This window comes from Ailuropoda melanoleuca, chromosome 5 (assembly GCF_002007445.2).
Source record: "Ailuropoda melanoleuca isolate Jingjing chromosome 5, ASM200744v2, whole genome shotgun sequence".
NCBI lineage: Eukaryota > Metazoa > Chordata > Mammalia > Carnivora > Ursidae > Ailuropoda > Ailuropoda melanoleuca.
The window spans coordinates 36,929,303-36,953,362 of record NC_048222.1 but is presented as its reverse complement, the minus strand read 5'-3'; the positions used below and the strand labels follow the sequence as shown (position 1 = coordinate 36,953,362).

The window sequence follows — 24,060 nt, the reverse complement described above, 5'->3', positions numbered from 1 at the left end:
TTCTTTGCCCTGGCCGCTTTCAATACTGTATCCTTGGATCTAATATTTGCGAATTGCACTATGACGTGACTGAAGTACGATTTCATTTCTCATAGGTGTATACCTGGAAGTGGAATTGCTGGGTCATATGGTAGCACTGTGTTTAACATCCTGAGAAACTGCCAAATGTATTCCGAAGAAACTCTTTCATTTTACAGTCCTGTCAGCATTGTACAAAGGTTCTGACTTCTCTACATCTCCTCTTATTGTCTTTTTAATTTTAGCCATCCTGATATGTGTGAAGTGCTATCTCATCATGGTTTTGACTTATGTTTCCTTGATGACCAATGATACTGAGCATCTTTTCATGTGCTTATTAGCCATTTATATATCTCCCTTGGAAAGATGTCTATTCAAATTCCTTGCCCATTTTTTCATATTGAATTGTCTTTTTACTGTTGAGTTACAAAAGTTCTTTATAGAGTCTAGATACAAGTGCCTTATCTGATATATGATTTGCAAAAATTTTGTTCCAGTCCTTGCATCATCATTTTATTTCCTCAATGGAGTTCTATGATGAAGCTCAGTTTATCTATTTTTTTCTTTTTTTCTTGTGCTTTTGATATCATATCATCTAAGAAACCATTGCTGAATCCACTATCATGAAGACTTATGCCTATGTTTCTTCTAAGAATTTTTTAGTTTTTTTTTTAAAGATTTTATTTATTTGACAGAGAGAGAGACAGCCAGGGAGAGAGGGAACACAAGCAGGGGGAGTGGGAGAGGAAGAAGCAGGCTCCTAGTGGAGGTGCCTGATGCAGGGCTCGATCCCAGGACACCGAGATCACGCACTGAGCCCAAGGCAGACGCTTAACGACTGAGCCACCAGGCGCCCCAGAATTTTTTAGTTTTAGCTCTTACGTTTAGGTTGATGTTCCCTTTTGAGTTAATTTTTACATATGGTGTGAGGTAGGGGTCCACCTTTATTCTTTTGCATGTAGATATGCAAACTTGTCCCAACACTATTTATTGCAAAGACTGTTCTTCTCCCTTTGAATTGTCTTGGCACTCTTGTCAATGACCAATTGACCATATACATAAAGGTTCATTCCTGGAGTCTAATTCTGTTCCATCAATCTATATGCCAGGCCTTATGGTATCAAACTGTCTTCATTGCTGTGCTTTTGTAGTAAGTTTCAAAATCAGGAAGTATGAGTCCTCCAACTTTTTCTCTTGCCAAGGTTATTTTGGCTATTGGTTTCTTGCATTTCCATGTCAGTTTTAGGAAAAGCTTGTCAATTTCTGCCAAAAAGACAGCTGGTATGTTGATTGGTATTGTGTTGAATCTGTAGATCAATTTGGGGAGTATTGCCATCTTAATAATATTAAGTCTTTTGATTTATGAACATGGGATGTCTTTCCATTTATTTAGGTCTTTCTTACTTTCTTTCAAAAATATTTTGTAGTTTTCAGTGTATAAGTCTTTGTGGTTTTCAGTAACTTCTTGTGTTAAATTTATTCCTAAATATTTCATTCTTTTTAATGCTATTGTAAATGGAATTGTTTTCTTAATTTCGTATTCATAGTTTACTGAAATATAATTGATTTTTGCATATTGATCTTATATCCTGTAACCTTGATGACGTTTTTTATTAGTTCAAATAGTTTTTTGGTGCATTAAAAAATTTTTCTATATACAAGATCAGGTCATCTGTGAATACAGATAGTTTTACTTATCCTTTTCAATCTGGATGCTTTTTCCTTTTTTTTGGTCTAATTGCCCTGGTTAGAAGTCCTTTTTATTTCTGTACAATCAGTGGTAATGTTCCCTCTTTATTCCTGATTTTAGTATTATGAGTCTTCTCTCTTTCATTCTTGGTCAGTCTGTCTAAAAGTTTATCAGTTTTGCTTATCTTTTCAAAAAACCAGTCCTGGGTTTCATTGATTTTTCTCTATCGTCTGTCCCTTCTCTATGTAATTTATTTCCATTCTAGGTTTCTTCCTTCTGTTGGCTTTGGGTTTAGTTTGTTCTTTTTCTAGTACTTAACGTGGGAGATTATGTTATTGATTTGAGGTCTTCTTTTTAACACAGGTATTTATAGCTATAAATTTTCCTCTAAGCATTGCTATAGCTGCATCCCATAACTTTTGGTGTGTTGTCTTTTTATTTTTATTTACCTCAAAGTTTTTTCTTATTTTCCTTCTGGTTTTTTTTCTTCATCAGTTATTTAGATGTATGTTAATTTCCACATATTTTTTTAAATCTCCAAATTTCTTTCTGCTTTTGATTCCTAGTTTCATTCCATTGTGGTGAGTGAACATACTTTGTATGATTTCAGTCCTTGTAAATTTATTAAGGCTTGTTTTATGACCTAACATTTGTTCCCTCCTGGAGAATGTTTCATGTACACTTGAAAAAATGAGCGTTCTGCTGTTGTAGGGTGGAATGTTCTATAGACAACTATTAGGTCTAGTTGGTATATAAGGCTGTTCAAGTCTTCTGTTTCCTTGCTGATCTTCTGTCTAGTTGATTTGTTCATTATTGAAAGTGTGGTATCAACATTTCAAACTGTTATTGTTGAATTACCTATTTCTCCTTTCAGTTCTTCCAGTTTTTGCTTCATGTATTTTGGGGCTCTGTTGTCCTCCTAATGGATTGACTGTTTTGTCATCATAAAATGCTATTATCTGTCTCCAGTAACAATTTTTATCTTAAAGTCTATGTGGTGTGATAATAGTATAACCACTCCAGCTGTCTTTTGACAGTATTCTCGTTGCTTTTATGAAGGAGTCAATTTTCAAAGGCTTTGAGCTAACCATTCTGGAAAGTGGAATCTCTGATTACTTCTTAACCACACTTACAGATGATTTTTCTGTTTTTAGGCCTGCTTTCTGCCCTGTTTCCAAAGTTATCTCTTGAAGATGCAACAATATTAGGTGACTTGGTTGCTTCAGTTCCTGCTTAGACTCAGTTTTCTTGGGTCTGCTTTGTCATTTCCGTGGGTCCTTTTGCTTCCTACCTTCCAAATTTTATAAGTGTTATTTCCTTTTCTATTTTCTTTGTCCTTTATCACTTAAAAAATGTCTTTACTCGTGGCGTGCCTGGGTGGCTCCGACGGTTCAGCATCTGCCTTCAGCTCAGATCATGATCTCAGCGTCCAGGGATTGAGCCCTGCGTGGCTCAGCCCTCCCCCTGCTCAGTGGGAAGCCTGCTTCTCCCTCTCCCTCTGCCCCTCCCCCCTCTCGTGTTCCCTCTCTCGCTCTCAAATTAAGTCTTTCTTTAAAAAAATGTCTTTACTCTTTTATCAGTGGGTTTTCCAAGGGAACACAGTTCAGTGAGTGACCTATTTGAGGGCAGCTTTCTCTGTTAGCTGCTTTCTTCTAAGTCACCTAAATTTTCTTGTGTAATCTGCAGCACTTTTTTTTAACAATGAGGGCTTTTTTACCATCAGGGATCCAGATAACCGGCAATATTCTAAATGTGATTACAGATAGTGCTTACATTACCTTTGAAATTTAGGTGTGGAATTTGAACATCTTGGATTCAAAGTAAGAATAGTCAGCTGCCTCCAAGCCTTCTCACTACTTGATTTTCCTTAGAGCTGTGGCTCCAAACTTGACTGCCCCAGAGTCACCCTGAGAGCTCCTTAAAATACAGCCTGCCAGGGTTTCTCCTGTAGGAGGGGTTGGAGGTGAGGCCCCAGGATTTGCATTTTCAACAAGTTCCCAGGTGATGCTGTGCTTCTGGTCCTGGGACACACTGAGAATCTCCCCTTCTGTGTGTGGAATATAAAGGTGTTCCCTTTGGAGGCAGGGAGGACATTTGGGGAGCAGATGAGAGCAGAGAGGGAGAGCATTAAGAGAATCAGGGAGAGAAAGATGTGCCCACTTTGCTTTCAGCCCATTGCTCCCTGCTCATGGACACTCTTCTATTTTCCTCCTCTGTCTGCAACCAATACAACCATGATAAAATCTGCTTGGAGAAGAGGCTCTTAGCATGAGAATTGTACTTGTATTCATGGGGGAAAAAAAAAGTAATGAAGTGATTATCCATGAAAAACCTTAATCTGAGGCCCGACAAATATATTTTTATGTGGAATTTTAAGGTGGCTGGGGAGTGTATGCGGGGCCGAGAAGTGAGTCCTTATGGACTTTCATGAGACACACCAGGTTGAGTATTGCTAAGGCAGCAGGATTCTAGGCAGTTGTGTTAGGCAGTCCCTTGTCTGCAGGTTTCAGTTCTTTGCTAGAGCCCCCTTTTCCCTTCTTGCAAGTCTGAGAAGGCAGGGACACTGTCTAAGCCACATAGGCAGAGGGTCAGACCTAGGGGCTGGTTTGGAACACAGGTAGGAGGAACCCAGACCTAAGGCCAGTCCTCCAGGTTGCTTTCATGTAGCTCTTCAGAGATTCTGCCATAATTGTCTCACATTCAGCCATGTCTTTTGTTCTCAGAATGTTCTTCTGTAATACGGTTGCGAATATTGGGAAATAAAATTGTGGCTGCAAAAGATAGTATCCCAAAAGCTAGAGGTAGTTGGGAGAAAGCCAAGAGAAGTGAGAACTCCAAACCCTCGCCCCGTGTGAGGCTGCCTTTCAGGCACTTTTATTACTTAAAATGTAATGCACTTGGATAGTTCCTGCTGTCACCTCAGAAGCGAGGAGCTGGGAAGGAGGAAGCAGTGTCCGGGTAGATTGATGACCTGCGAAAGCAAGCTTTGTAGACTAGTTTACTCCTTGTCACCTCCTTTCTTAGGCCTGCTGTGGCGTTGTGTTTTCACTCCATGAAAAGATGGCTTGGTTTTAGATAACTCCCAAAGGTGCTTTTCCACCTTTGGTGTTCTTTGATTTTCCCGAGATCACCTCTTATATCCTTTGGGCAGCCAGGGTAAGAAAACCTGTCTCTTGACTTCTAAGATAGAGCTTGGAGTACATAGAAGACTCAGTGTTCCCTAAACCTTGTGGTCCCAGAGGCTCCATGTTATTTTCTGTTAGTGGTTTTCAATGGCTTTGGAGTGAAGTTCATTGCTATGACAGTCAGGCAGCCACACTAGGGAAAATATGATGTATTGTGTTGTGTAGGAAAAAGTCAATGTTATCCAATCCAGTAATCAGATTTTCAGACAAAGGCATGACCCTGGAACATGCTGTCTATGGCTGAGCACAGCATTCGTCTTGTCTCCAAAAACAGTTAAAAAAAAAAAAATTAGTGTGTACTTGGCTCGTCTGTGTGTTTGGATATGGAAATATATCTCGCCTGAAAATTTTTCTCCTTATTTTGGAGGCAGCTAAATTGCTCAGAAGGTGTTGGTGGTAGCATTCATTAATTTAGCATTTGTTAAGCACTGACTGTATACCAGGCTCTGTGTGAAGTAACAGAAATTGAGAGAAAGACTCCATGGTGGAATATATCCGGTCGGGGGAGAGGAGAGAAGCCAAAATAAATAAATAATAAATAAATAAAGGCCACTAGTTACTTATTCATTCCTCCTTTTATTCCTCAGGGCTTGTTAGAGCATTTGCTCTGTGCTCTGTACTGTGCTGGGGGTACAAAAGTGAATACGACAGACGCATCCCCGTGGGCCCTCAAGTTTGGTTAATCTTATCGTGGAGGGGGCCGGATCAGGTGGATGGGTGTGTAGGCAAGATCAGGATCCACGGAGGGCTTCCCAGAGGTGGTGACCTGGGAACTAAAGCCAAGTAGAAACAGGTACTAGCCAGTGAAGCAAAGGCAGAAGGAACAGTTAAGCAGTAGCCGGACAGAGAAGTGCTTAGCTGGGAACAGAACAAGGATTTAGGGAGGAGCAGTAGGAAAGGAGACTGTGAAAGGTAGGCAAGGTTCAACTCTTGAAAGATGTTTTATCTCTTGTTGAGGACTTTGGATTTCCGCCTAAGGTGATGGGGAGACCACTTAAATATCTCATAGTGGAGAAATTATTACAGGAAACTCCGGCCATTTAACAGAGCATAAAGGTGATATAACTGCATAGATATTCAGTAAAAAGAAATTTTTTAAAGCAGAACATAAAAATTCTGTGCTCACTGTGATTGCCAATAAGTAAGATGTAATTACGACGGTGTTAAAGCATGGGAGGATTTCTTAGAGTCTGTTATTTGCATTGTGAGATGCATTAAGAATCCCTTTATGATATCTGCTCAGCACTGAATCTCTGTTGTAGGCCAGTAGATCAAGACCCAGTCCCTTCCCTCAGCCATCAAATATGAGGAGATGTCACAACTTCAGCACAGTTTTAAAAAATGTGTGATTATGGGGTGCCTGGGTGACTCAGTCAGTTAAGCTTCTGCCTTCTGCTCAGGTCTTGATCTTAGGGTCCTGGGATCGAGCCCCACATCAGGCTCCCTACTTAGCGGGGAGTCTCCTTCTTCCTCCCTCTCTCTGCCCCTTCCCTCCTCGTACTCTCTCTCTCAAATAAAATCTTATGAAAAGGAGTGTGTGATTACAAAACATCCAAAATAGGCAAATCCGAGACAGAAAATAGACTGGTGGTTGCCAGGGTCTTGGGGGGGAGTGATAGCGAACAGGTCCAGGGGTCCTTTTTGGGGTGATAGAAATGCTCTAGAATTAGTTAGTGGTGATGGTTGCACAACATTGGGAATATACTAAAAACCACTGAATTGAACACTTTGGTTAGAATGGTTATTTTTATGTTATGTGAATTTTATCTCAGTAAGGAATACCGGAAGCAAAAAAAAAGATGCTTTTTTTTTTGCTTCTTTTTTTGGTAGTAAAGGGCAACCGGAAGTGTGAGTTGAACTGCCAGGCAATGGGCTACCGCTTCTACGTCCGGCAAGCTGAGAAGGTCATTGATGGTACTCCCTGTGACCAGAATGGCACGGCCATCTGCGTGTCTGGGCAGTGCAAGGTAAGTGCCCCAGACTGGGTGTCTTGTAGCACGTTCTCCGTGTGATTGATCTGGAACTGCCGATTCCATTGTGTGCGGCCAGGCTATGACATCTCTTCCCTCCCCACGGCCCACGGAGCACCGAACCACGAGCTCTGGGATAAGTGGGCTCAATTAGGGCAGCTTGGTCCTCTTCTGTGTGTTTGATCGTAGGACGTCTTCCATAGCTTGGGCTGGCATTTCAGGTATTAAGTGATTTATATTTACACGACATGCATCAAAGGGGACTCAGCGATCCTTCCTTCCCTCTGAAGTGGAGATTATGAAAAAGGCATTGCTGGGTCCGTGAAGAAACTGTTCACATCACGAGGGCGAGGGTGGCATTTTAAGGGCAGGGTGTTATCTTGCCTCCCACCAGATGGGGCAGGCTTCCAAATGAAAGGGGTTCAGTGCCTTTTGTAGCAGAGTTGTACCTTAAACAGGAAGCGTTCTCGGCCTCTTTGGACTTGCGAAGTCTGTTCCAGGAACTCCCTGCCCCACATTCTGCAAACACTTGGGGCTTGAGAGCATCCTTGTGGGGTGCTAACCTGTGCCAGGAAGAACCCTTCGGTTAGCACTAGGCACCTTCGATGAGATGGCACAGATTCCATGGCCACATGAATTTGGGCCTGGACTGCCACCCTTCTTGCATCTATAAATGTAGGAGTGGAGCTAAGACCCCGGCAGGTACATGACTCTTTGGAGCCCAGACTAAAACGCCGTCTTAATTAACGTCCAGTAGCTGGCAGGCTTGATTTTCACAAGGAAGAGCTCTTTTGTTATTACGTCTGAAAGTTCCTGTTATACCAATGACCTGTTATGTCATTGTTTAGTTTAAGAGCTACTGATGTGTGATGTATAAGTACAGTCTTCCCCTGCCAGACTCTTTTTTTTTTTTTAATGAGGTTTCAAATAGGACCCAAAATGACTTATTCAAGCAGAACGGATGTTCTCAGATTTTCAGTGAAAGTGAAGAAAAGAGCAGCTGTCATTGGCTATCTGATGGGTGGGAGAGGTCTTTGGAAGAGCAAAACCCCAAGAGAGGTAGGGTGTGTCATGGAAGAGACAGGGGAGCGTGATGGGAAGCACAGTGGGGGCTCAGTCCTGTCTGGCCCCCATTTTCCACCCCATCTGGGGAACTACAGAGTTCCACATGTGCTCTCCGTGCATCGCTGACCTCGGATCATACCCAAGAGGGTTATGTTAGAGGTTTTGATCTCCAGCTCATATGGTCTCTGCTTCTAAATGTGAGCCTGAAATGGTGGGCATTACAGCAACCTAGCTTTTTCTTTTAGGCCCTGAGTCAGAGCTGTTTCATTTCCTGGATGCAGGTGCACACTGCCGGGAGGGGGTGGAGTGTGATGGTTAAAAACATGCCCACGGAAGTCAGACCACCTGGATTCAAATCCTGCCTCTTCCACTGTGTGATTTACTGTGTGATTTTGTGCAGGTTACATAAGTGCTCTGTGCCTCTAACACATGAGGAGGGTGTTACCTACCTCCTGGTCTGGCATTTAGTAAGCATGCTGACATTTATTAGTGTTAATACATTGTGTATATCCACATATGTCCTGTTGTATTTGAGTTTCCTATGCAAAAGCATCTTCTTTGTTCATTTGTTTGTTGGTAGATTACAGATTTGTGAAACTCACATTGTCTTTCGTGAGAACACTGTAGGGTGAAATGCCAGGGGATTGCAGATGCTAATTTGGCCGGTCTGGGGAAGGGACAGTCTGCCTTTCCAGCAAGCTCCCAAGTGATGCTGATGCTGCTGGTCCTCAAGTGGCAAAGTTCTAAAGAACACTTTGATAAAAATACAGTTAATCAAAACTCAGAAATATACGTATAGAATGGTGTCATGACTTGGAAGGAAGATGAAATGTGGGCTCTTTCCACTGGAGGAGCATGTTTTCCTAGCGTTGCATTAAGTGTCTGTGACCTGATGATATGAAAGAAAAACAAACACTTGTAAGGACGTGGGTATGGATACTTACTAATTGTCGAAAACCATTCAGACTATAGGGCGGCATAGTTTGCAGATGATAATTGCTAAAAGATCGGAATAAACATTCCCCAGGATGTGAGTAGATTAATAGGAATTTGATGTTACAAGGGCTGCTTTGATATTACTCCGTATTTGTTCTCTGTGCACTTGCCTGAAATTTCCCTCCCTTGCAGTTGTTGGAATCACTGACTATCCCGTACCCTTTAGAACTTCAGTTTAGAATAATCAGAAGTACATTTGCTTCCCAGGCCCAAGTTTTGTTTACTTTGCAGCTTTCAAAGGGTACAGTGTCCTTTTTTGAATATTTGATTGGAAGCCCAGAATTCAAATTGATATCTCTGCCTTGCTGACTTGTGGCTGAGAGAGCTGTCACTTGCGAACATGAGTGTCTCTATCTGAAATGGCTCCAGAAAGCCTCCATTGGCCACATAAAGTCCAAATGCAAACCCAGGTCTGCAACAAAAGTTAATGAAAGGTGATGAGCCTCAAATAAGAATATGAGCTAAACCCACAAAAGAGTAGCTGAGAGAGAAGGGTGTTGTCCCCCTTGACACTAAGCCAGAGAAAGGCTTCAGGCCCAGCCCATGCAAGCTGCAGTGTTCTGTTCCTGGGCTGGCAGAGCACCAGCTGGCCAGCCTGTGTTTACCCTGTTGCTGGAACTCCTCTGTGCTTTAGATCCAAGAGTTGGAAAAGGGGCAGGAAGAACGCAGACGTCCTAGGACTGGCTTGATGAGGGGCTGAGGGCCAGACAAAATGGGGGCCCCTCTATAGTCCTTCAGTGCTGGGTTAGACTTTTTTTTTCTTGACAGGGACAGAAGGATCCCAAAAGTTGTCTTCAGGCTCAGGACTGCATACAGATAGGCTTTGAGGGGAAAGAACTGCCTTTTCCTCAAGCAAGAGAATGTATCTGGAGCCCACAGAGACCTTCCCCTCCTCAACTCGACCCCTTCCCTGTAGACATCAAATAGGAACATCTGGACATTCTTCAGAGAAGTCTCTGAGACACTTCGAGCCCTGCCCAATCATTATTGTCATTTATGGGAACAAAGTAGCATTTATATCTAATTAACGGAGAGCACGGTAACAATGTCTATCATTAAGCATCACATTAACTGTGCTGTGATTTTTTTTTTCTTGCTTGATCTCAGCTCTGTCTAAATAACTCTGGATTTTAGTAGTTTGATGACACATGTATTATTTTTGCTCAGCACTTAATAAACCTAGATGAAAGTTTCTCTTCGGTGGCATAGCAGGCATTTGAAAGAACGGGGTCACTTGGGTAAAAGACAAGGAAGAGAAAAAAAAATACTCTTAACTCCCTGGAGACCAGGCTTACAGAAGCCTCAGATTCCTAGACTTGAATGACCCTGAAAGTGAGAACCACCCCAAGACCCCCCCGCCCCACAAAGAGTCTTTGGTGGGGAAGGAACAGGCTTTGAGGAAGTACCTTGTGATAATAAACAGGCCGATGGGAAACCTCAGAGGAGCAAGGTGTTGGAGCTGATGTGGCCAGCAAGGAGCCTTTTCTGAGAAGACCAGTTCCAGACACTGCGCTGCGTGCTTTACGTGCACGATGATATCGACAATCCGTCTTTGCAATGGCTTCCTCGGTAGGAGCTATCAGTCGCCATTTTACAGAGCACTGTGAGACTGAGCTGAGTCAGACGCACGAAGGGCCACACAGAGGTTGACTATTCACATTAGTGTTTTAGGCTGAAGTGTTCATCAGAATAGGAAGAGTACTTTATAGGTGATAGGAAGAAACCCATGTGCTTTATTTAGATCTCTCTCCTCTTCAGAGTTTATTGTACTCACTGCCTCTTTCCAAAACAGACCGCCTTTTCAAAACATGTCTCAGGACATGTGTCTCTTTTGCTTAAATTCCATTTGTGGCTCCCGCTCCCCTGTGGAATAAAGTCCAGGCCCTTCCTCATCCGTCTCCTGCCTGGCCTCCCTGGACCCCCGGTGCTGTCTGGGCTGGGACGTGTTACTCCCTGAGCCAGCTGGCCTGCAGGGTTGTGCGTCCACGAGAATGTACACACTGTCCCCTCAGCCCCCAGTGCCGTTCTGTGGCCACCCTTGTCCACTGGGTGGACTCTGCTCAGAAGCCATTGGCTGACCCCCTTGAGCACTGTGTCTATTCTTCCATTCCTGCTTCTTGTAACTGTTTGTTCCCACTGCCCCCACCTACCACCCAGCAAGCTGGGAGCAGTTCCAGGCACTTCGCTTTAGCAAAATGCCTACCATTGAATAGGTGCTTAAAATAAATGTGTAAATGAATTGAGGTCTCGGTGACTCAGTCTGCTGGACTTCAGCAAATGAAATTAGTCTTGAAACCAGCACAGAGCTTTCTCATTTTTGGCTGGGATGGGCAATTGAGTGCAGATAAAACAAGGACATGAAGCCCCCTTGGCCGCATCCCCAGAACCCCAGGCCTCAGAGGTCGGGGAGAATTCTAACATCTGCCAAGCTCTTGATCCCTCGTCCTGTTTTATTTCCCTCACTCTGAATTTCTTGAGTCCCTTCAGAGCTAGGGCAGGAAGAACGTAAGCAAGTGAGAGAGTACACATTCCGACGGTGCCTTCCATGGAGGGAGAAGCCCTCCTGCCCTCGAGCTACCGCCTCTCATCCCGGGTTGGTCATCGCCTTCACGTGGGGTGACTCTTGCGGCGCCCCGTCGGCCCGCACTCAGCGGGGACCTTCCCACCTCCTTTCCCAGCTGGGACACTGCTCGCCTTCAATCTGGACACAGCCGCAGACACTTTCACATTTATTCAGTGAATTAAAGCAAGGTAACCGTTTCCAAATGTTCAGAGATAAGCTCTGGAGCAGCACGCTGCCCTGACGGAGCAGGATGACATAATGGGTGTGTGCACATGTGTGAGTGTGCCTGCCTGTGTTCAGGCCCGAATTCCTGTCACCCTCCTTGTAACCCACTATTGCGCTTTCCTGAGCCAAATGGGAAGACCCTGCTCACTTCTCTGCCTGCTTGCCCTAAGTTGTATTTATTTCCCCTTTTGGTTGCTGGCTCTATTTTGTGCACTTTGCTTAGAGTTCTGTTGCCACTTGAGTGAAACCAAGAGAATAATTGTATTGGGTAAAGTATTCTTCCCTTTGCTGGACATCTGCATGATTCAGCCTTGAAATAGTGTAGAGAGTTTTACTTTGCTTGAATGCTAAGCTTACGTGACACTGTGTGGACTCCCTCTTGTATTTCCACCCCCAGCAAACTGTTCTAAAAGGACTCTCTGCTTGTGACTATTGAAATGCTTATCATGTTATGTTATAGTTATTTTGACATGTGTCTGAACACCTATAGGAGAGGGAATGAGAGTGGTGCGTATGTGTATCCTCGGTGCTTAATTAACATGTTAAGATTATTCCATAAATATTCTTAAAATGTATGAAAGAGTGAGTGAAAAAACAAGTTAGAAACTGGCTGTGTAACCTCCTTTCCTCCAAATAATCAAGAACAGGATTAAAGAAGCATTGAAATGTTGGATCCCAGGCCCTGTTCTCTGGAGGGCTCTTGACATCTAAAACTGATACCTAAAAGAAAGCTGATGAGATTTGCCTTTTTATATGCACTTCTTTTCCATTATCTATACTTTTTCTCACTTTCAATCACTGGGACCGCTACTAACGTAAAAATTCTGGCTAGATTTCTTAAAGCATACTTACTAATTAAATATTAACAGCCTAAGCAATATTATAGGATTATTAATTAATTCAACAAATAAGCTTAACTGCTCACTGCTGTGCAGTGTGCCAGATATGGGGATAAAACAGTGGAAAAGATGAGCATGGTCCTACCCACATTGAGCTTAAAATCTAATGGAAAAAGTAATAAAGAGAAAAGGTCAGTTAAGAGGCAAAAGAATTATGAATTTTGACGAGCATCATGAAATTGATGGGGGAGCTGGGCTGGCGAGCTGGTGAGGAGGCATACCCTAGATGAACTATAGGGAAGGGCAGGGCTCGAGATGTTACTGACCCTGCAGGTCCCCAGGAATGGCCAAAAATTCACGCCAAGTCTCCAGCCCAGGACCCAGTACCTAAGCAGTGCTCTAGAGCTCATAGATTCGGAGATGAACCCTTCGTGTCTTCCCCCTGCTCTCTGCCCTTGGGTTAATCTAGTCTCCTCTTGGTGGTGCCAGACTTGTTTCCTCCAAGGTGCCCACACATATTCCTGAACACGTGCTGGCTTTAACAATAGAGAGACCTCCATGAAGTCATTCTGTGCACCCAGAAAGACTCTCTTGGAAACTGGATGATACTAAGAGCAAATTTTGGGGTCAGCCAGGATCTCCAATATGAAAGCAGATGACAGAGTGGCTTCCCAGGTAAGATTGGGATAGGGTGTCCAGAGCTTCAACCTGCTGTTCCTGGTGGTCCCTCCTATACCAGAGAGAGGATTTTAGGGCTCCTTCCCCCTAACTTTCTGAAGGAATGGGCAGCATTCCCCCAAAGGGAACTTAAAGAAGTGTTCTATCTAAACAGGCAGGGGTGGTGACTGGCACTTGTAACTGAGACCTCAGAGGAAGCTTCAGAAGAGTCCCCTGGGCCAAATACCCACCTCTGCCCCCATGTACCCCCATCACCACCCCTAAACCAATCACAGACTAGAAGCACCGTCTGGGTATGACCTGTTACGTACAGACCCTGCAAAGTTATGCAACACTCATCTCACACAAGCTCGACCCCACAAGCGGTTATTCCACAAGGCACGGAATAGCATTTTAGGGATGCAGAAAACCGTGCTGCTTACGGAAACCCCAGGCAGTCTCTGTTCAGACTCACAAGGCTGAGGGGGGCAGTCGCCTGCTTTCCTTCTGCACATTCTCGCTGAATCAGCTCATATTCTTGACTGGTGATGTTGTTGTAAGTTCTGACACCTTCCTTAATGGAGGCTGCTGAGCCTGATGATGACTCCAGTAGAGCCAAAAGTCTGAGTGAAGATATGAAGGGGAATCCTATCATCCTAACTATGAGTCCGGGCATCTCGTTTAAATTTCTGCCAAAAGTTAGGTCAAACTGAGTCGTGGGTTGCTCTGCTAGCTTCACGTGTCAGACATCTAGGTGGAAATAGGTATTTGAGGACACAAGTGCCAGGTGAAAATACTTAAATTTTGTATTTCATATTTTTAATAGATAAATAAATTCACATGACTTAGACATCAAAAAGTATGATCCCCTGTCCCCTATCTGCCCAGCTCCCCATGCTGAAAATAATCATTGTTTGATCATCTTTTTTAAGGCAGATATTTTTATGCATGTATAAGCCCACGATTTATTATTTTCTCCTTCTTTTTGACACATAGAGCAGCTTGTCACACACATGTTTCTGGACCTTGCTTTTCGTATTTAACATACCTTGGCAAGCTTTCCATTTCAATATCTAAATGATATCCTTCTTGCCTTTATGGCTGCATAGCACTGCACTGCGTGGATTAACCGTGGTCTGTTTAACCATGATGATGCTCATTTAGGATGCACATCCAGTCTTACCGTTACCAGCAAATCTGCAATAAATACAGTTGCGTGGGGGTCATTTTACTTGTTTGCAAGCATCTGTAAGATAAATTCTTAGAAGTGAGTCAAGAGTCCATATGTATTTGTGATTTTAATGCTTAGTGGGTGGCAAGTTGCTCTCCAGAGTGGTTGAAACAACTTACATTCCCACCAGTGATAACTGTGGGTGGTGTGTTGTCCAACATTGGATTTTTGCCAATCTGATAAGTGAAAAATAGTATCTTGGGTAGTTTTCATTTGCATTTATCTTATTTTGAGTGAGGTTGAACATCTTTTCGTATGTTTAAGAACGATTTAGGGGCCTGGAGTAGGATAAGTGAGGTGCCTTGGATGCAGAATTTAAGGAGGTATCTAATGAAATTAAATTCCCAGGGCCTCCTTAAATTTTGAGCCTTAGGCACCTCACCTGCCCCTCTCTAATCCCTCCTCCCAGTAGCACTGCCCTCCTGACCCAGGAACCATTTATATTCCTTTTCTGTGATCTGGTTTTTTATTGGTTTGTTGATGTTTTTCTTAATTTGTGGAGCTTTTCATACATGAAAGAGTTTTTTTTATTATATAAATTGCAAGTGTTTTTTTTTTTAAATAGCCTTTTGACTTATGCCTTTGATCATAAGGTTTTGTTTATTTTTTGCCATAAGAAGTTTTAAATTTTTTAAATGGTGAATTTGGCAATTCCTTCTTTTATGATTCTAGATTTAGTGTCATGGAAAGACCTACTGTATGCGCTTTGAAGCTTAAAGACATCCTTCTAAGTCTTCTTTCACTAATTTATGGCTCTATGCTTTTACATTTTTACATTTTATATTAATCTATTTGGAATTTACCCTAGTGTATCGTTTGAGGTATGGATTCAGTTATACTTTCTTTGGATGGCTACCCAGTTATGCCTCACCATAATTGAATAAATCTTTCCCTCACTATTTTGAGGCTCCCTCTTTATTACTGTGTATATGTATGTATGTAAGCATATATTTGGTTTTTTAAATTCTCTTCCATTAGTCTGTATGTCTATTCATACATGAATACTGGAACATACATTTTTGAGAGAAATAAAACACACCAGCATTGAAACTTATGTTGGGGAGGAAAAATTTTATTCTATCCTTCAAGATTCTTCTGCCTGATCTAAGAATTAAATTGACCTGAAACAGATTCACCGGAGAAATTCAAATTTAATTATGTATTTATGGGAAATCCACATAAACATGAGAAATTCCAAAGACAGTCAGGCAAAATGAGATATTTATGTCATTCTGGACCAAGGAGAAGTAGGTACAGGACTAGGGCTTCAAAGAGAAGGAAGGCAATTCACAGGAAGAAGGAAAGAGTAAGTGTTTGCTGGGCCATCCTGAAACAATGGGACAGAAAAGACTGCTCAAACAGGCCTTGCTAGGGTCCTCCCTGTCTACCATACCTCTTGTGTATATCAGTCTATAGTTATCTGTGGCAATAGCTCCCTTCCTGGAACATGTCCTCTATCTAAATCCTTTTGGGCAGTTAGTAGGAAGGTAACAAAGAGAAACTTCTTGAGTCTTCTGTTTCTTAAAAATAATCAGCCTAAAATAATTCACATGCCAAAGAGACACATTTTGCAGTGGCAAATTTTGTTCCCCTGCGCTTATGAAAGGTAAGCTTGCTCTTTGCTTGGAAGTAATACACTCACGGACTTTGAATGGAAACCTTTCTCTATCACTTGGAAAAGCCATCTGTGTTCAGGGGCCTTAGCAAGACTTCATATTAACAACACATTTTTTACTTAATGGGAAAAAAATGAATGTTCCATGACTTTTAGGACTGGAATAGCCAAAGTTACAATCATAAAAAGTACTCCCAATGACAAAACCATGGTAGGCCAGGTCAAGATCTCATGGATGGTTGGAGGAAAGAAAAAAAAAAAAAAAGAGGATTTATTGACAAACACAGAGCATTCAAGCAGCTGTTTACTTTTAGAATTAACTGGGTTTGACAGGGAAAAAAAAGTTGCTGCCCCTAAGCAGCCCAGCTCTCGAGGTGCTATCTTCTGTCATTCAGTAAATTGGCAATATCTTCTACAAGTTTTATTTTATTTTTTATTTTACTTTTATTTTTTACAGGTCCTACCAATTTCTTAAAAGTTTATCAGCCCATATCCTGATGGTTTGAAATTTAGTTTATCCTAATTATTTTTCTTGGGTCTTATTTTCACAATTCTAAGCAAAATGCTAACAATTGTAGCATTCAAGGATATTTTGGATCTGGTCTCTTAACCAAATCTTGAGAAGGTGCCAGGAGAAAAGATTCTTTTTTGCCCTGCCTCCAAACTCACCCAAATGGACTAAGGAAGAAAGACCAGTAATGGCCATGATTGCCAAGGGACTGAATATAATCATGTATGTAAAAAGATCTTGGACTCAAACAGTTGGTGTCCAAATACTAGTCTTGTTTGCTTAAAACTATACTTGACAAAGCTGTAGGGTATGTTTGTCTCCCTTGTGAGAAGGCTGATTAGCTTTTTCTGAGTGAAAGATCTTTATATCCTTTGGGTTTCAGATTAGTTTCTAAAAGCCTAATCTAAATATTTCACATGTGCAATGTGAGGTTTCAAATATATGATATAAAGTACAATGCCTAGTGTTCCAGTGGTGCTTGAGGGGCTTTTTTTAAAAAACAGATTTATTTATTTTATTGGAGAGAGAGAGGGAGAGAGAGAGATAACAAGAAAAGTGTGGGGAGATTTACAATAGCACCAAAAACCATACGTTACCTTGGAATTAACTTAACCAGAGACGTAAAGGACCTATATCAGAAACTATAGATCACTTTTGAAAGATATTGAGGAAGACATAAAAAGATGGAAAAATATTCCATGCTCATGGATTGGAAGAATTAACATAGTTAAAATGTCCATACTACCCAGAGCAATCTACACTTTCAATGCTATCCCGATCAAAATACCGAGGACATTTTTCAAAGAACTGGAACAAATAGTCCTTAAATTTGTATGGAACCAGAAAAGGCCCAGAATCTCCAAGGAACTGTTGAAAAGGAAAAACAAAGCTGGGGGCATCACAATGCCGGATTTCGAGCTGTACTACAAAGCTGTGATCACAAAGACAGCATGGTACTGGCACAAAAACAGACACATCGACCAATGGAACAGAATAGAGAACCCAGAAATGGACCCTCGGCTCTTTGGGCAACTAATCTTTGATAAAGCAGGAAAAAACATCCGGTGGAAAAAAGACAGTCTCTTCAATAAATGGTGCTGGGAAAATTGGACAGCTACATGCAAAAGAATGAAACTTGACCACTCTCTCACACCATACACAAAAATAAACTCCAAATGGATGAAAGACCTCAATGTGAGACAGGAATCCATCAAAATTCTAGAGGAGAACATAGGCAACAACTTCTATGACATCGGCCAGAGCAACCTTTTTCACGACACATCTCCAAAGGCAAGAGAAATAAAAGATAAAATGAACTTATGGGACTTTATCAGGATAAAGAGCTTCTGCACAGCCAAGGAAACAGTCAAAAAAACTAAGAGACAGCCCACGGAATGGGAGAATATATTTGCAAAGGACACCACAGATAAAGGACTGGTATCCAAGATCTACAAAGAACTTCTCAAACTCAATACACGAGAAACAAATAAACAAATCATAAAATGGGCAGAAGATATGAACAGACACTTTTCCAATGAAGACATACAAATGGCTAACAGACACATGAAAAAATGTTCAAAATCATTAGCCATCAGGGAAATTCAAATCAAAACCACACTGAGATACCACCTTACGCCAGTTAGAATGGCAAAGATAGACAAGGCAAGAAACAACAATTGTTGGAGAGGATGTGGAGAAAGGGGATCCCTCCTACATTGTTGGTGGGAATGCAAGTTGGTACAGCCACTCTGGAAAACAGTGTGGAGGTCCCTTAAAAAGTTAAAAATTGAACTACCCTATGACCCAGCCATTGCACTACTGGGTGTTTACCCCAAAGATACAGACGTAGTAAAGAGAAGGGCCATATGCACCCCAATGTTCATAGCTGCATTGTCCACAATAGCCAAATCATGGAAGGAGCCGAGATGCCCTTCAACAGATGACTGGATTAAGAAGCTGTGGTCCATATATACAATGGAATATTACTCAGCTATCAGAAAGAACGAATTCTCAACATTTGCTGCAACATGGACGGCACTGGAGGAGATAATGCTAAGTGAAATAAGTCAAGCAGAGAAAGACAATTATCATATGATTTCTCTCATCTATGGAACATAAGAACTAGGATGATCGGTAGGGGAAGAAAGGGATAAAGAAAAGGGGGGTAATCAGAAGGGGGAATGAAACATGAGAGACTATGGACTATGAGAAACAAACTGAAGACTTCAGAGGGGAGGGGGTGGGGGAATGGGATAGACTGGTGATGGGTAGTAAGGAGGGCACGTATTGCATGGTGCACTGGGTGTTATACGCAACTAATGAAGCATCAAACTTTACATCGGAATCTGGGGATGTACTGTATGGTGATTAACATAATATAATAAAATAAAATAAAATTAAAAAAAATGAGTGAAAAAAAAAAAAGCGTGGGGAGGGGCAGAGGGAGAGAATCTTAAGCAGACTCCCAGTTGAGCGCAGAGCTGGACTTGGGGCTCCATCCCAGGCCCTGAGACCATGACCTCAGCTGAAATCAAGAGTCAGAAGCCAAACCGACTAAGCCACCCAAGCGCCCCGCTTGGTGTGTTCTTGCTATTATTTCTCCCTTATGGAAAAAATGGGGCTATGGGGGGGCGTTTTTTGGATATTTGAGCCCTTCAAAGTGAGGCCAGAGATCATGCAATATTTTGTACATAGGAATCTGTCTTATTGCTGTGTTCCAGTTTTTATAGGTTATGTAGTACGACATCAAGTAAATATGACTTTAATATTTCTTGGTGATGACTTTTTCTGATGATACTTTCTGAAGGGCGGTTTTGCAGAACTGGTTGATAGTGACACCTAATGTTCAGTGTTGAAATTACATATCCTTTTAAAAAAGCAGCTCCTAAGGTAACTAGCTTAAATTATGGTTCAATTCAGAGCCGACGATAGGCTAAACAGGCCAAAATTAAAATAAGTGGAAGTGGAGTAATGCAGGCAATCTCTGGGACACATGTGAATAAGAAGGGCGATTTCTCCTTAATGACAACACCCAGAACCGTATGTAATACTGGGGGCAATTGTGGATGGATGCACAAAGTGAACTGCTGTTTATTTTCAGACTTAGTTCTGAATCAGTTGTGTTCATTCTGTCTCTCTGGCTCTTCCCAAACCAGGCACAGGTGTGAATTCACTAAACAAATTGCCTTGAGCAAGTCCTGATATTTCCATGAGACTCAGTCCTGTTAAATATAAATTAGAGATGCTGAGACCACCTCATAAAATTCTGGGAGGATTAGTATTGTTTCGTGTATAAAAGCTGATAGTAGCAGTGATGGTGTGGTGATGTGTCTGGGGGCTTATCTACACGGATCTTGATGTCTGGGGGTGGCGAAGACAGAGGGGGACAAGGTATAGAAATTGTCTAGGAAATTATACCTGGGTCTTGGTTGGGAACAGCAAGCGATGGGAGCCATGTCCTGACATGAACAGAAAATGTGGATTGAATGAGGCCCAGAGGAAGTGAACCATGGTCACTGAAAAGTCAGTGGGTTTGAGAAAACTGTCCAACTGACCTGGGGTAGGGGATGTGGGAGAGTGGGATGGAAGGAAGTGCCAGGTGTCCTCAGGGAGTGTTTCACCAGCAGGGCTCTAAGAAGATACACAGAAACAATTACTGACTCCGCCACTCACCAGCTGGGTCTTTGTTAAGTTTCTTGGCTTTTCTGAGCCCCCTTTGCCCCTTTTGTGAAGTGAGGCCACCCACACTGACCTGGCGAGGCTGCAAGTGTTTGAGGAAGAGATGCAGATAAGATCCCTAGCACCACCCCTGGCCTGGCTTAGCGAGCTCTCAGTTACTGCTAACTCTTGCTGTTCTCGAAAGGACGTGGAAGCAGAAGCTTAGAAATGGGACAAGCAAAATCTTTGCAGACCTTGGACACATGAGTGGATTTCTCCTTGTCTTTCTACCCTGCTCCCTAGATAAGTCCTTTTCTTCCTCTATGTCCCACATAAGTCACCTCTGAGAAGCATTCCCAGACCCTGGGGGGCGCCATCACTGCTCGTTCTGTGTCCCCAACCCCCGTAGTATCTTGTCCTGACAGCCTTTCTGCTCTCATCAGATGGAGTGTCGTTATTTGTCTACATATCTGCCCTCACTTGCCCACAGTGAGCCCCCAGAACAGACTGACTGAACTTGGGTGCTTAAGAAGTGTTGATAGAATCAATGGATACCAGCAAGAAGGAGAGGAGAGGAGCAGAGAGTGAAACCAGCTTGGTGAAATGTGCACCGAATCTAGGGGAGGGGTGTGAGGATGTTCCTGGAACTGTTCTTGCAACTTTTTCCTTTAGGTTTGTAATTCTTCAAAATATAGGTGTGGAGGGCAAAAAAAGCAAAAGATTTCCCGTTTTCCTTTTTGCATTCAAAACACTTCTTTTGGATGAGAGTGGACTGGGCTTTGACATCTGCCCTGTTTCCGCTTTCCATGCCTGGCCTCCCTGGGTCTGCTCAGGCTCCTCATAAATACTGTTCGTGTCCAGAGGGTGAGGCTGTCCTTTGCCCGCAAGTCTCTACTGGATTAGGCTCTGATCAACTGGGGTTCCATTGGTCATGAAGAGTAAAACTTCTCTTATGTTGCTCGAAAGCTACGATGTAGTTTGGAATTTGGGGGGAGAAGGGAGAATGTTAAATTTTGCAAAAAGGAAGCACTGAAACAGTCTTTTGAAAATGCATGTTCAGTTCTGAAGGAAAAGAAAACACCAAAAAACTGTACGGTGTCACTTGCAGTTCCCCCTGCTGGACATTTGAAGAACTGCGACATCCCGGCTCACTTGTAAAAAATTCCTTAGCCCTGTGCTCTTGAAAAGCATCAAAGGTGCATGCGGGTTCAAAGCTGTCTTCTATCCCATTCCCTTCCGCAGCAAGCACTGGTTAAAGTGTTAAGCTCGGTATTGAATTAAAGCTCAAGGGGCAAATGTAATTTCAAAATGAAAACCGTGTAAGAAGTGTTCTTCAAATCCTGCTATTTTATTTTATTATTTTTATTTTTATTAACTTAAAGAAGAAAGTGCCTGAGGCAATCCTTGAAGTAAAGTCTACCATACATTCCCTCTGTTCTGTGGATTGCTTGAAGAACAGATGTCACGATTATCCAAGGCTGAGGTGGTATTTTCTGATATTTTCTAATAGAACTTTTGTCAACATTAAAAATAGTTCTGATACTGGAATGGCCCATTTCTCATGGTAATGCCTTCCCTAGAAAACACACTGTGAGTGCCTAGTCAACGTGTGATGAATGCGGCAGATTGGGCAGGTAGGCCCAGAGAGAGACGTACAGGCGAAGTGTGGACAAGCTAATAAACTGGTGGGGAAGAAAGGGTGCTTGAATTGGGTGCAGGTTGGGACGAGATCACCTCTGTATCCCTTTCTGTGTAAGATATTGCAGCTCAGACATTCTAGAGAATGGAGAGCGGGGAGCGCTGAATCAATTTGAAGTGTCCTAGACTGACACCATCTCTTCTGTGGCCACAACTGACATTCCTGACTTCTCTGGTTGTTAAGCAGTTTAATTCTTTGTCAGAAGACAGACATTTGCTAAGAGAATTGATGCGTCTTCTGCCGCCAGGCCTCTTTCCTGAGCTCCAGACTCGTGCTCACTCACTACGCCACATCCCGACCTGGAGAAGCCCAGCGTGATCATAACTCATTATTAATTTCCCTCCCACCTTGCTCATCTCTTGTGCTTCTGGTTTTTGGCAAGTGGCCCCTCCATCCTGCTCATCTCCCAAGCCAGACCAGCTGGGTGTGTTCTGCATTCTCGTCTCCCCATGTCCAGTGGTGGTCAAGTTCTGTCTCCTGCATCCTGGACTCTCCTGTTTCCATCCCTTCTTTCCCTCTTGGTGCCACTGCTGTATATCAGGTCTTCACTCATTTGTTCTTTGGACCATTGAAGACTTTCCTGAATGGTCCTTCTGCCTCTTGCCCTGTTCTTTCAATTGACCTTTCGCTTTGCTGCCACCGGGATTCTAAAATGTGAGTCAGAGTAGATTACTACCCTGCTTCTGGGCCCATTGCGCCTATCCCCACCGTCTACAGATGGAGTCCAGACTCCAGCATGGCATTCAGCGTGCACCATGACCATCCCCAACCTACCTTTCCTCTCTTCGATCATAAACTCCAGCCATGTCAAACCAGGTAAAGCTCTCTGAATGTGCCACACCTCTGTTTTATGCACTTCTTCTTCTGCCTGGAACATCTCTTCTCCCCTATAACAAGTGGCAAATAGCTGTTCACCAGGCAAGACTCAGCTTATGTGCCATTTCCCCTATAATTCTCTTACTCTTGATCCCAGGAGAGGGTGGATGCCTCTCCCTGTTGTGCCTCAACTAGACTGCTGTCAAGACACCTGTAATTCTTTCATTGCCCTTTTTGATTTACAAGTCTGCCTCCCTGTGGATGCCCGGAAATACCTTGAACTACTGACCAACCTTGTCTTATTCATCTTTGATCCTCCATTATGTAGCACAGAGAGTTGGCACATCGTACTTATTCAAAAGGTGTTTGTTCAGATGAACAAATCAATCTATTATTTAGCCGGCCATGGAATTGTTCAGCACTGTTCATCTGAAGCTGCTGACATCATACGATCTATTCATTCTTCACCAGGCCTTATCTGGGGACCCCCTGAACCCACGACCACACAATACAAGTATGTCGCATGTATAGCAACACCTCCAAGAGTGCGTGTTCTGAGCTGCACGTGTGATCACCAGGAGGTTCTGTGTTCTCTCAGATGATCCTCCAGTCTTTTCCCTTAATGCTATGAAGTAGACAGCTGCATATCCAGGTCTGAATTTCTGGGACTGGTCAGAATCATGATTTTGACTGACTAGGAAGAAGCAATGATTCAGCTTTATGGCTACAGGCTCAGAAAGTTCTTTTCAAAGTTGTAGGACTCAAACATTACCCATGGCAGCGCACAAGCTCTTTATGATATTGTGTTTTCCTGGTGCGTCAAGACTATCAAGCATGGGGAAATTCGGCCAAGCTCGATCATAGAGACCAGACCATACTTCACCCCCTTTAGCAACCATACATGGGGTAGCTCCACCTACACATCCAGCAGGGACCTCAAACTTCGGGATAGTTAAAATGGAATATTTTATCATGTCCCCCCAACTCCTCCAATAGAAAGTAACTTTGCCATCACAGATGTTTTCTCCCATACCTCCATGTGCAGCACCCACCTGGTTACCTAGGTCAGAAAGAGGAATGCCATCTTCCATTCCTCTTCCCTTCCCTGCACCGCAGCCAGTGGCGGCGAGAACCTGAGGAAACTGTCTCCTTGATAGGTTTCTGTATTTTGTTCTTCACCCTCCTTCTTACCATCACTTCCTTTCTTCAAGTCTTCACCATCGCTGGGATGGATGAGTAGAGTGACCTCGGTGATAAGGTCTTCCTTGTCTCTCGTGTTGCCCCTCCTTATACAGGACTGCCAATGTCGTCTTCCAAAATATG

At 42.8% G+C, this 24,060-nt stretch overlaps 1 protein-coding gene across 1 annotated transcript in view; it reads left to right on the top strand.

Moving 5' to 3' along the window:
- Positions 1–24,060, top strand: part of LOC117802444 (thrombospondin type-1 domain-containing protein 4-like) — a 181,015-nt gene that overhangs the window by 138,317 nt on the left and 18,638 nt on the right. Inside the window, exon 5 of the mRNA XM_034661695.1 lies at positions 6,724–6,860. Within this exon, the coding sequence (XP_034517586.1) occupies positions 6,724–6,860 (137 nt within the window). The remainder of the gene's footprint in view (positions 1–6,723; positions 6,861–24,060) is intronic.